The sequence below is a fragment of the Bactrocera oleae genome, chromosome 4, assembly GCF_042242935.1.
Source record: "Bactrocera oleae isolate idBacOlea1 chromosome 4, idBacOlea1, whole genome shotgun sequence".
NCBI lineage: Eukaryota > Metazoa > Arthropoda > Insecta > Diptera > Tephritidae > Bactrocera > Bactrocera oleae.
In genome coordinates this window covers 29993673-30006111 of record NC_091538.1, presented here as the reverse complement: position 1 = coordinate 30006111, position 12439 = coordinate 29993673, and the positions used below count along the sequence as shown (strand labels likewise).

Sequence of the window (12439 nt, the reverse complement as noted above, 5' to 3'; positions counted from 1 at the left end):
CTATTCTAACCAGTTTTATGCCGAATATGTCGGTCAGTGAGTATTAATATTTTTTTTTATATATAAAATTGCTTCAAAATATGTTCTCGAGTATAGCTGAGCAATGTCAAAATTAATATATTTCTCTATCCCCAATATATAAATGATTTCCGTCTTTCCACTTGACTTTACACCGTTCCGGTTGATCAACGTGATATTTAAACGAAATTAAGTGGAAAAGATTTCTTAAAAATTATATGGTTTGACGCTGAATTAGAATGAAATTAGTATATACTAAGTCTAAACCTCACACTTTCATATAATGAATTCCGATTTTCTGGTTGACGTTTGCCACCTAAGCTTATAAAACAAAATTTAGCCACTTTGGTGGAGTTAATATTACATTCATACTTATGTATATCTCACTTCAAGCAATAAAATTGAGACTAAGTTTATGGCCTTTAATATAAGCCAAGAAGATACCAAATTTGATTGTAATTTAATCACGATATCATTTAATAATGGATGTTTAATTCAACATTTTTTAATATACGGTTTGGAGGAATTTTCTCCTTTGATTTTCACAGCTCACATGTACTACTTATGGTATAATTTTTTTCGTCAATTTGATAATTTAATGAAATTAAATGGACAGTTTTTCTTAAAAATAATGTATATCGTTGCATATGAATGAAATTGGTCTAGACTTTGTTTAAACTTATAACCCTAATATACTGATTTCCGCTCCTCTGGTACAACAGCAACCTCATATGCCCCACATATTAAATCTAACCCCTTTGGTTCAGTTTATATCACATATACCATGTTTGAGTTAAATAGCTTCTTTTTATAAAAGTTAACATTTCGGAGAGAAAAATAGTATTGACACAAAATAAATCTATGATCAATAACATAAGTTAATAATATACCAAATAATAATCGAGTAATGAATGTTTAATTCTTCGCAACATTTTTATACTTTCGCAACATGTTGCAACAGAGTATAGTTTTGTTCACTAAAGAGTTGTTTGCATCACCTAAAGTGATAGATATAGATTTCTATATACATATATTTCTTCTAATATTTGGTGATAATCAGTGGTTGGGTATATTTCCTCAGCCATCATGTTGAACTTATTATAAAATATACCAGACAACAATGCTAAAAAAGTTTCTTAGAGTGCTGGACTTTGTATAGAGCAAAAAAATCTTTCTAGAAAAACTTGCATGAAATAAATATTAGTAATGTAGTAACAAAAGGGCTAAAGACCCTTTTTATGTGGTTATAGATAAACTGCGACCCCATCGGTTTACATGCTACTGTCTATTATTTCAGTTTTGCGACACATTTTAATATGAAGGTCATGAGGTGAACTGTAAACTCAAGAAAACTACATTTTTACCTAGCGCCGTTGGCAGCTTATGAAAATTTAGATATTAAAACAGAAAGAAGAAAATCTACATACCTGCTCTTCATATGTGTATACCATACTTAATTATATGTTAGTTATTGTTAATTTAGCCTTCATGGGTGGACCCTTCAAAATAGGTACCATAATTCCCCCTGTTTTAGAAAGCGTTTAACAAAAGTAATTTACGGAGGGGTTTTCCGAAAACTTAGTTTCAATACAATGAAATAAACTACTAATTTCTGAAATATAAATATAACTAAATATTATGTATAATATTATTATGTTAGTGAATAGCTAAGTAATATATAGGTATACAAAAGTACGTAAGCTGTACCAACATGTTGCAAGAGTATAATAAATATCAGTACACTGTGTTTGTAGTTTCAGTTTCACTAGATGTCTTTACCAGCAAAGTGCTTTATACAAACTAATTTAATGTATTAGTTATATAGTGTTTAAAGTATTATTATATACAGTGACGAGTAAAACCTTATTATATACAGTGGCAAGCAAACACATATACATATGAACACCAGTATACCATAGTACCTATACACGGAACAGGAAAGGAGTCATAGCAAGGACTTACAAGGAATTACAGTGAAAGAGAGCAGCACCTAGGATCCAACTTTTAACACCCGGACGGACTGAACTATATAAGTATTATCTATAAGTATTTTATATATTAATCCATTTATTATTAATTAATTATGCCTAGATTAAGTAGAAAATCTATATTACTAAGTCGTCTTCAGAATAGAAGACGTATGAGAGTTCTTCGTGCAAACTCTTTATATAGAGATGGTGAGCAGTCACAAAATACTGTAAGTCACGCTAATCGTAGATTAGATTCCGATGCACGTCTGTCCGAACAAATTATCAATACAAATCAACATAGAACCAGGCGGAGAAATCTCGAGGTACGGTCTTTTGAACAAAATTTAAATACAGTTTAACATAGAACAAGGCGGCAAGATCCGCAAATTCGCTCTGAAGAGCAAATAAGAGATACTCGAGGTCATAGGTCTCGGCATGAAGACCCCGAGGTTCGATCTGTTGAGCAAGTTGCAAATACTGTTCAACATAGAACAAGGCGGCAAGATTCGCAAATTCGCTCTGAAGAGCAAATAAGAGATACTCGAGGTCATAGGTCTCGGCATGAAGACCCCGAGGTTCGATCTGTTGAGCAAGTTGCAAATACTGTTCAACATAGAACAAGGCGGCAAGATCCCCGAAATTCGCTCTGAAGAGCAAATAAGAGATACTCGAGGTCATAGGTCTCGGCGTGAAGATCCGAGGTTCGATCTGTTGAGCAAGTTGCAAATACTGTTCAACATAGAACAAGGCGGCAAGATCCAAAAATTCGCTCTGAAGAGCAAATAAGAAATACTCGAGGTCATAGATCTCGTCGAGAAAATCCTGAGGTACGTTATGATGAACAAAGTTATATTTGAACTTAGTCCACGAATTAAACAAACTGTTATTTACTACATACGGTGACTTTCGTTAATCTAACAAACCTTATGCCGAATATGTCGGACAGTGTATGAGTTATATGTTTATAAAATTGCTTGAAAAAATGCTCTTGACCTAAATATTGTCAAAAGTTTGCGCAATAAGCCCAGACGTTTTCCGTCCCCATATATTTTACATAGTGATTTCCGACTTCCCACCTCTCTTTAAACTGTTTGGTTGGTCAAAATGTGTGATATTAAAATTATGTGGTTTGGTGCTTACTTTTTACTTTTGCACGTCATCTCAATATTTTAAAGTTAACCTTTTTAATTGCGTTTATGTCAGATATGTCTTATTTGAGGATGATTTTAATATAAAGGGAAGCTAAATAGATTTGTAAAACTAATAACTAGTCTATATAATATACATAAATGAATTTCAATATTTGTAATCGATTCACGACTTCATCGAACAGTGAGAGTATTTCCCCTGCTTTGATCCTTGGAAGTTGCAAGAGTATAAAATGTTGGGTTACGCACGAACCAAGCCCTTCCTTACTTGTTAGCTCTTTTGTTACATGTTAACTTTTAAAGGAGATCAATGAATGGAATTATTACAATTTCAGTAGTTTTGAATAATACTTGAGAAGGGATAGTAATAATAATAACAATTCAAGATGCTAAGGGCGCGATCCGCATACGTGCGGAATTAGCGGAGTTATGAAAAGGAAGAGAGGTTTTTAACCCATTTCCTTCTTCGTTGCGTATACGCAGCGTCTTCTTTTCAAAAAATTTTATTTTCCATGCCCATTTGTACCGTTTTTGCGAAAATTTATTTAAGTATAATAAATAGAGAGGCTTTTAGTTAGTCTTGAAAATGTATATGAATTGATTCAAGGTTTTCGGGCTCCGCAACTCTGACGGATTGTTCAGGATGAATGAAATAGAAATAAACCATTTATAAGTTTTCCTTGCCTTTTTTTAAACGTATTCTTATGCCGTTCAGAAGAAGAATTTACGTTTGACAATTTTCAGTGTTCGAATTAAAATTTGTGTGACAAACACGTGTCTCCATATAGAAGTGTGCGTCAGAGTGTGTTTCGTAGGAAGTTCAGATATGGAGGGGGTTAAAGCCTAAGGATATACCTTCCGCACAAAAAATGGCACAATGTTTTGAAAAGCAACGTTGCGTATACGCAACAAAGGAAGAAAATCTGTTAAGCGTCGAAATCTAAAACTGTACAGCTACAGAAAGAAATAGTTTAGCAGCTAAGATTTAAAATTTACGAAGAAAAAGGAATATTGTACTTTTAAGTTTGAAAAGTGAGAATAAAATCAAATGTGTAGAAATAATAATTAAACTCATGATCTAAGCGGCAAAAAAGTTCGTTTAGTTTAAAATTTATCTACGAGAAAACTTTGCGACAGTATAAAAATATGATTCGCCTATATGATAGATGGAAACCAGTCTGCAGACATTTTTAAGTGATTTTTTGGGGACATGGCGTGGTACCATATTCATTTTTATAATCGAATACATACAAAGCACAAATAAAATGTGTTCGTAACAATTGACGATATGGCAAAATATCATGCAGGAATGTATGTAAACCATTTACCTACCCATCACGAAAATCATCAACGTGTAAAACAGGAAGCACATCCAATTATTACTGCTTTTGGTAAAAAACATTATAATTACACGTTTATAAAATCTCTATTGTATTCTTAAGTACATTCTTATTGCACATGGTGGGCTGCTGAAAACTGTAAAGTTACTACTAGATGGAAGACACTCGAAGGTCTTAATCAGTCGTTGCAAGATTTATGCTAACACAATCTACCCTTTGGGAAAGAATAAATGTTTTATTTATTATTTTTTAGACATTCACTCTCTGCAATATTGATCGAAATCAGTTGTAAACATCAATTCTTGCCTAAAATACTTAACGTTGTGAAGACATGTACACCTTTTTATTCAGTCTACAATTTAATACGATGCAGTCATCCATAGGTCAGTAGCAATCTTTAGAAAATATTTTAAGCAGTCAACAACATAATTTAAGAATACACTGGATTTGCGGGGTATCCTTTCAATTATATTGAAAGTAAAAATTACAAAGCTACGTTAAATTAATGAGCCAACACACTGCAATAAAAACCAAATAGTTGTTGATTGAATACTTAATCCATGCTAGTTCATCTACGCAATATAAATTTATATCATATATTTTCTAAATTGTATATTTGCTTCAATTTTTTTTTGTGCTTTGTGTTTTGCACAAATTTAAATTTCAAATGATTGTAATTCCTATTTTAATAGCCAGGTATCGTAGTAGTAGTAGTATCATTACATCCAACGTTGATAAGTTAACATGTCTCGAAATATTAATTTCATACAAAGAAACTTAGTAAAACATAATTTTCAAACCGTAAAATTTGTTTATTTATAGGAGAACCAAAAATATTGTGAGAAACTTATGAAGGTAAATAATTTTCTACAGAAAACAATTCTCGGTAAACATGCACATTTTTGTTTATATATTCTTACAATATGTGTAAATAAAAGTTTCAAACCCTTTTCTATAAAAGGGTTATACAAATAATAATTTATAATCCCAAGACATTCAAATATATCAACTGAACACCACAAAACACCGAGAATTAATTTAGTATATGTAAATGTACACTTACATTTGTTCCTTCTTGAAATTGAGTTAACATTACAATTATACGAACATTATACTGTAAAATCATACGCCAAAAATCTATAGTTGTTTCAGATTTGGGACCCTGTGAAGCGATGTATTCTTTTTTTATTTTATAACCCTGTAAATATTCAAATTTTAAATCTCAGTATATAATCAGATTAATACCATTGCTTACGTCAATGAAAGACGCATTTATATAGTCGGAAGCTTCGTCATCAACATCCAATAAGACTCGATTTTTATCATCTGAAATTATATATGCTAAATATAGTTAAAATATTACAGAATTAAGCTTGCTTTCAATAATATAAAACAAGAACTAAAAGTAGAAATTGCAGTTTGTGTATATACTACACCTTATTTTGAACGAATATCTTTATATTTGTTGTTGAAAGAGTAGTAGTGAACATAAAAAGCCTTACAGACTAGAAAATGATGTAATACTAAATAAAGCTATTTTTCTAAATTAACGAGAAGAAATATAACGATTAAGTTGATCGGAAAAATTATGATTCAACTCACTTCGAGAAAAATTGTCATTGTTTTGACTTTTAGAAAAAGCAATCTGAAGAAGTTAAGTACTTCCTGTTATTAGACTTACATAATCAGGGTATTTGAACCAGGTGAACCAAAGAATATGAACTATGTGATTTTTTTACATATCATTTCAGTGTTTAAATTTTAAAGTTCAATTATACTTAAAGTTTGAAGTTGTTTTATACTAAAAAATTTCGAAACAATTAATAAATGTGTAAAAAATACATATAATTAGCCTTAGCATAAATTCTGTTACAAAATTTACAACGCCCAGAGCGAAGACAAATTCGAAGAAAAAGTGCCTATATTCTTATACTTTTTGCACTTTTGCTACGAAGAAGATGAAAAAGTGCCTATATTTTTATACTTGTGCACCATCGAGGTAGATATTGGGTTATATATATGTATATTAGGTTGGAGCGAAGAACAAAATTACTTTCAAATTTGTAGATTATAAAAAAAAAATTTTTTGGGGTGATTATTGGATTGGATTAAATTTTGAGTTAAAACCCGTTATATTCGGTAATTTTTATATAAATTTGAAGAGCTTAACCAATAAAAACTTGTTTTTGTCGAAAAAATTTAGACTACAAATTTACTTTAAAAGTGAGATGATGTTAAAATTTTTTTATTTTTTTCCCAAAAATTTTCTTTTTTTATAATCCACAAATTTTACCCTCAGGCTAAGGCTGTTTTTTCGCTCGACCCTATTGTATATATGGTAAATGACCCGGATAACGAGACGAGTTGAAATCCGGTGTCTGCCTGTCCGTTCGTCGGTGCAAGCTGTAACTTTAGTAAAATTTAAATATCTTGATAAGCCTACTGCATCCTGAAAATAATTAACGTGTGAAACAGAAAGCGCATCCAATTTTTACTGCTTTTAGTAAATTACGCGTTTATAAAACCTCTATTGTATTCTTAAGTACATTCTTTTTACACAAGGTGTGCTGCTAAAAACAGTTCAGTTAATATCAGGTGAAAGGTATGATGATACAAAAAAACCACTTGAAGCAGTCGCCGTCTATGCAAGCTGTAACTTGAGTAAAAATTTAAATATGTTGATAAAACTTCGTACACATGTCACTGTAAAATGGTTGGTATTGCAACGCTATTAGACGAAAACTTATATAAAGTGCTATAACTAAGCTCCGCAATAAAATACAAGACTGCTCTTTTGTACAACGTATTGAATTAGGGAAGGGCATCTGTAATTAAAACGTTTTTTTTGGAAAAATTCAGTCTAATAGGTTTAATGTAGAAAAACTAAAACACATAACTACAAAAGCTATAAATACCAACAACTTAAACGGGCGCACAACAGCACAAGGAGATAGCCAGCTGGAGCACAGGAATTGGCACAAACCGCCCAAGCATATATACATACATTACACCATGCAACAGGAGCGTATTAATTTCATTACCTCAATTTATTATTATGCACATGTAAATATTACAGTTTTATATATTACAATATTAAACTTGTAATAACAAATCCGTTTAACAATTATATACGGTTATTAAACTGTATTTTTCAGATTCGAAAACAGTTTGGTATAATATATACACAACTATATATACAATCAAGTACATAATCAATTAATACCTATATCCTTACCTTTTTAATTTGCAAAAACACTTAACATTCTAACAAAATAAAAATTAAAGTATTGAAACTTGATACCTTTTCCAGCAATACCTCTTATGCTTAATAAAGCCATATGCAAGATTGCTTAAAATAAGTAACCAAAGGCAAAATATTAGAAGAAGAAAAAACAAAACAAAGACCACTATACCTACATATGTATACACATACCAAAACATATTGTCATAGTGCATAATATATATATGTATATTATATATGTAAATAAGTAACCAAAGGCAAAATATTAGAAGAAGAAAAAACAAAACAAAGACCACTATACCTACATATGTATATACATACCAAAACATATTGTCATAGTGCATAATATATATATGTATATTATATATGTAAATAAGTAACCAAAGGCAAAATATTAGAAGAAGAAAAAACAAAACAAAGACCACTATACCTACATATGTATATACATACCAAAACATATTGTCATAGTGCATAATATACATATGTATAGAAATATAATACTATATAAAATCTTTATCGTAAACAAGTAAAAAAGGGCAAAGTTCGGATGTAACCGGACATTTTATACTCTCGCAAAGTCACACGGTGTACTTGTTTGCGATTTCTTTATATATATTGCTTGTTTTGCATAGCGGAAAGTGAAAGAATCAAATTCAATTTAATATGGTGTTATATGGAAAATAGGCGTGGTTAAAATCCGATTTCGCCAATTTTCGCACTGTAACATAGAAATATAAGAAGAATATTATGTACTGAATTTGGTTGAAATCAGTCACACAGTTCCCAAGATATGGGTTTTCCCCTAAAAGTGGACGGTTCCACGCTCACTGTCTAATTTTGAACGCGGTTTCTATAAAGTCATCCCATACCATCCCTGAGATAAAATTTACTGTCTCTGGCGTGTTTAGTGCTTGATTTATCGCGCTTTTATTAGTTTTTAATAGTACCGTTACATCGAGAGTGGCTGGAGTTGCCACCCTATTTCACCTATTTTCATACTGTCGATAGATGTGCTAAAAATATTTGCTCTCAGTGAATTTGGTTATTATAGCTTAAGCGGTTTAGGAGATATGTACATTAAATCTATTAGGAGGCGGGACAACGCTCACTTTTAAAAAAAATTTAAACTGCAGATGCCCCTCTATACCAAAAAAAGGTCTTGTATCTTATTGTGGATCTTAGTTATGGAAATTTATTTGTTTTTGAATAATGGAACATGTGTACCAAGTTTCATTAAAATATCTCAATTTTTACTCAGGTTACAGCTTGCACAGACGGACGGTAGGACAGACGCTTCCGGATTTCAACTCGTGGCCTGATCTGTCCTCTCTTCATCCTGATCATTTATATATATATAACCCTATATCTAACTCGATTAGTTTTAGGTGATACAAACAACCGTTAAGTAAACAAAACGTTTATACTCTGTAGCAAAGTATAAAAAGTAAGTATACTTCCGAAAGTATAAAAATTTACATACCTATATACATAAATAAGTGCATGCGGGAAATACCTGCTATTCAGATTTCATTTTGCGGTCTGCTCGCATTAAGAACATCAATACGAATATTTACATACAAACATACGGCATAAAATTTTGCCTATTGATTCTTACTATTACTCTATTATTAGGTTATTAAAATTTCATATAACCTTTAAAAAGTTACCTTAAAGTTCCCATATTCATAATTAAACGGCGGTAAAGTGAATACGAATTCACTATATTACATTGACATATATCCCGCAATACACAATACAATACAATTACACACAGACTCTTCAACCCAAACCGGTTTTTTGTGGGCGAGGGGACGACGAGGAAAGACGAAAGGACCGTGCCATTCGTGTTCGTATTCTTGTTCGTAACAGCTCGCTGCTACCCTTTTCAGCATTCTTTTCACTTTCAAACGGTTGCAAGAACGCTCGGTTTCAAATGAATCTATACGATTCGTTCACAAATTTGAATTATGTTATCTACTTTTTATATGTATGTATAGAATAAATAAATATTTTGAAAAATTGTAAATAAGGATAAAAATAAGATACTCAAAAATATTTTTTTGAACCGCGTACATAGTTGCAGTTGTTTGGAAGTTGTGTCGTTAAACAGACGGTATTTCGGAACTAAATTTTTTTTTGTGATTTTTTCAATTAAAAAATGCTGACTGTGATGATGTGGATGACTGTGAAAAAAAGACATATGTGAAGGTTTGTTGAAACTTTTATTTAAAAATTTGATATTAAAGAAAATTTATTTCTTAAATGGTAGATCTATTTGATATGTTCGATAAAGTGACAGAAATGCCTATAAAGAAAAAGAAAAGGCAATGGGTAAAGGTATGAAGAGAAAAAAGATCAGTAAACGGTTTGCATTCATTTTTAATAAAGGAACTACTCTCGTTCGATAAAAATGAGTATAAAAATTACAATATATAAGAATGTCAGAAAATCAATTTAGTTTTATACTCTCGCAGTAAATTAAGATTTATTAAAACAGGATACTAGGATGCGTGCAGTAATTTCTTCAGCGGAAAAACTATCGCTGACTCCACGTTTTCTAGACACAGGTAATTTAGCTTGAAACTTTGTTGTTACACAATTGGCGTAATCAAAAATTAAAGGAATTCAATTATTGTACATATTTTATAGGATTTGAAGGTTTTTTATAGACTAAATAATTACATATATATATTTTTTTTTAGTTTCCAAGCAGTTCTTCCGAGTGGGTTTCTATAGCCAGTGAATTTGCGATAAGATGGCAATTTCCAAATTGTCTAGGCACATAACCTTTAGGCCGTCGCGAAAAGATGGATCGTTTTATTACAACTATAAAGGCACAAATAGCATAATTTTTATTTTTGTGGATATAGGTTGTAACGGCCGATGTAACGATGCAGGAGTGTTCTTGTAAAGTAAACTTTCGGAGGTGCGAGAAGAGAGGGGTTTACCAACAAATTCTACAATAGGAAATACTAGATGTCTCCCATATATGATGCTTAGCGATTTTAATTCGCGTCTTTCTCGCGCCAGACATGTTGTTGGGCATTCCTTCGGGATTCTGGCAAACAGATTCCGAATCTTAATTGCTCCAATAAATTTAAAAGTAGAGTCTGCTTGCTGTGTTTTGCACAACTTTTTTGGAACAAGCAATAACAGTGGGTTGAACTCATTGCTTTTGCAACCTATGGATCTCCGGATGTTACTGGTAGTAACAACAATCCGCGGAGAGGAGGAGCAGAAGATTTTCGACAAGAATTAATGGCATACTCTAACACCGAAGGAAAAGTTGATTGGGAGCTATAATTGTTGTTTAGCAGTATTCAATGTAATATAATTGAATTTTAATAAATATGGAGATATTTTTACTCTTTTATATTTACATAAAAATATGAAGATGCGTTTACATTTATTTCTTTTAATCGCAATTTTTAGGTAAAAATATTCTTTCTAGTAAATATGTATTATTCTATACTATATACATTATGTGTAAAATTAACATTTCAGACTATTTAAATTGATCACGTTTGTTCTTCAACTAAACTATATTCATAATATGGAAAATTTACATTTCTGACTATTTAAATTTATCACATTTTTCAAAGAACGAAATCACTTTCGTCGAAAGCACTACTCATGGCATTCTGGAGAATATCAGAAGGAGGGGCGCGTGATGACAATGCACTCTTTGATTGTTGTACTAATCGTCGCATAGAGCACTGTACCTCCCATGCAGCATCTTCTTGTAGTTCGGGAATTATTTCCTCTATTTTAGTGATTACTAAATTCCCCCGCCTATTGCGCTTTTCTTTCATACGATCCTTAAAATTAGATACGTCTTTCTTAAGTTTTTGGAATGCATTTTCTTTTTCCCGTTTTCTTCGTGCTTCTTTTCTATAGCTGCTATCAATAGTCTATAAATGGACATAAAAATATATTTAAGCCCATTTCTTTTACTTAGATATGATAAATTTACTTACTACTTGTATATCAATAACTTCTGCCGAAGTCGTGAGGGTACTAGGTGTTTCGTTTAACTGACTTAATGAATCAAATTCGGAAATAAACATCAACAAACCAGGATCCTATATAATAGTATAATATTTGTTTATATTAATACAATTATGAAATAAATGAAATGAAGTAAAAGTATTACCTCGTAAGTTGATTCTCCGCTCCTTACTTGTGTGTACGACTCCAGAAATTTTAAATCGGAGAAGTACCACAATTTTGGTGTAGAAATGTCGTCCTCCCCAAATTCGCTTTTTTAGAAGTGCGGAGTTCGCGCATTTCTCGCAAATATTGCGACCTTAAGGTTTTCCATTTTTTTTTACCTCAAAAACATTTAAATTCGGTATTTCTAAATCTTGACATATTTTATTGAAAGCCTGAGCTTTGGCATTTCGATCCAAATACATCGAAGATCTTACTTTGTAAATACATTCGTTAGATTCTATCGATTGTATCAACTTTCCAATTTGGTCTTTTGACCATTTTATTTTTTCCGTCATATCTGTCTAAATAAATCGAGGGATTAATATGCATAAAATAGAAAACTTTCGAAGCTTAATTTAAACTACTCACCTCTTTTTTAATTAATATGAATTCACATAGACCTTTTCGAAAAAAAAGTTCACTTTAACATACAAACATACTATGAACTATGCAACACGCTCTAAGTGTTGTGCTGTCGAAAATTTTGTGAAAAGGAATGCAGAAAAACTA

At 31.4% G+C, this 12439-nt stretch overlaps 1 protein-coding gene and 1 long non-coding RNA gene across 18 annotated transcripts in view; one reads left to right on the top strand and one right to left on the bottom strand.

Annotated features, from left to right (window-relative positions):
• Ptp52F (Protein tyrosine phosphatase 52F) overlaps positions 1-12439 on the bottom strand; it is a 922788-nt gene that overhangs the window by 44305 nt on the left and 866044 nt on the right. For 15 of the 17 annotated variants that reach the window (XR_011395839.1, XR_011395840.1, XM_070107709.1 and 12 more), the window contains 2 exons: positions 5732-5817; positions 5540-5674 (listed from right to left, as the gene is read on the bottom strand). Coding sequence is in view for 15 of the 17 variants with exons in the window: in XM_070107709.1 (XP_069963810.1) it covers positions 5540-5674; positions 5732-5817 (221 nt within the window). In the remaining 2 variants the exon portion in view is untranslated. The remainder of the gene's footprint in view (positions 1-5539; positions 5675-5731; positions 5818-12439) is intronic. The other 2 variants (XM_070107721.1, XM_070107708.1) reach the window with 1 other exon arrangement.
• LOC106622718 (uncharacterized) lies at positions 9434-11067 on the top strand. The gene is made up of 3 exons (XR_001330959.3): positions 9434-9925; positions 9987-10284; positions 10420-11067. It is a non-coding gene; the product is annotated as an uncharacterized lncRNA (long non-coding RNA).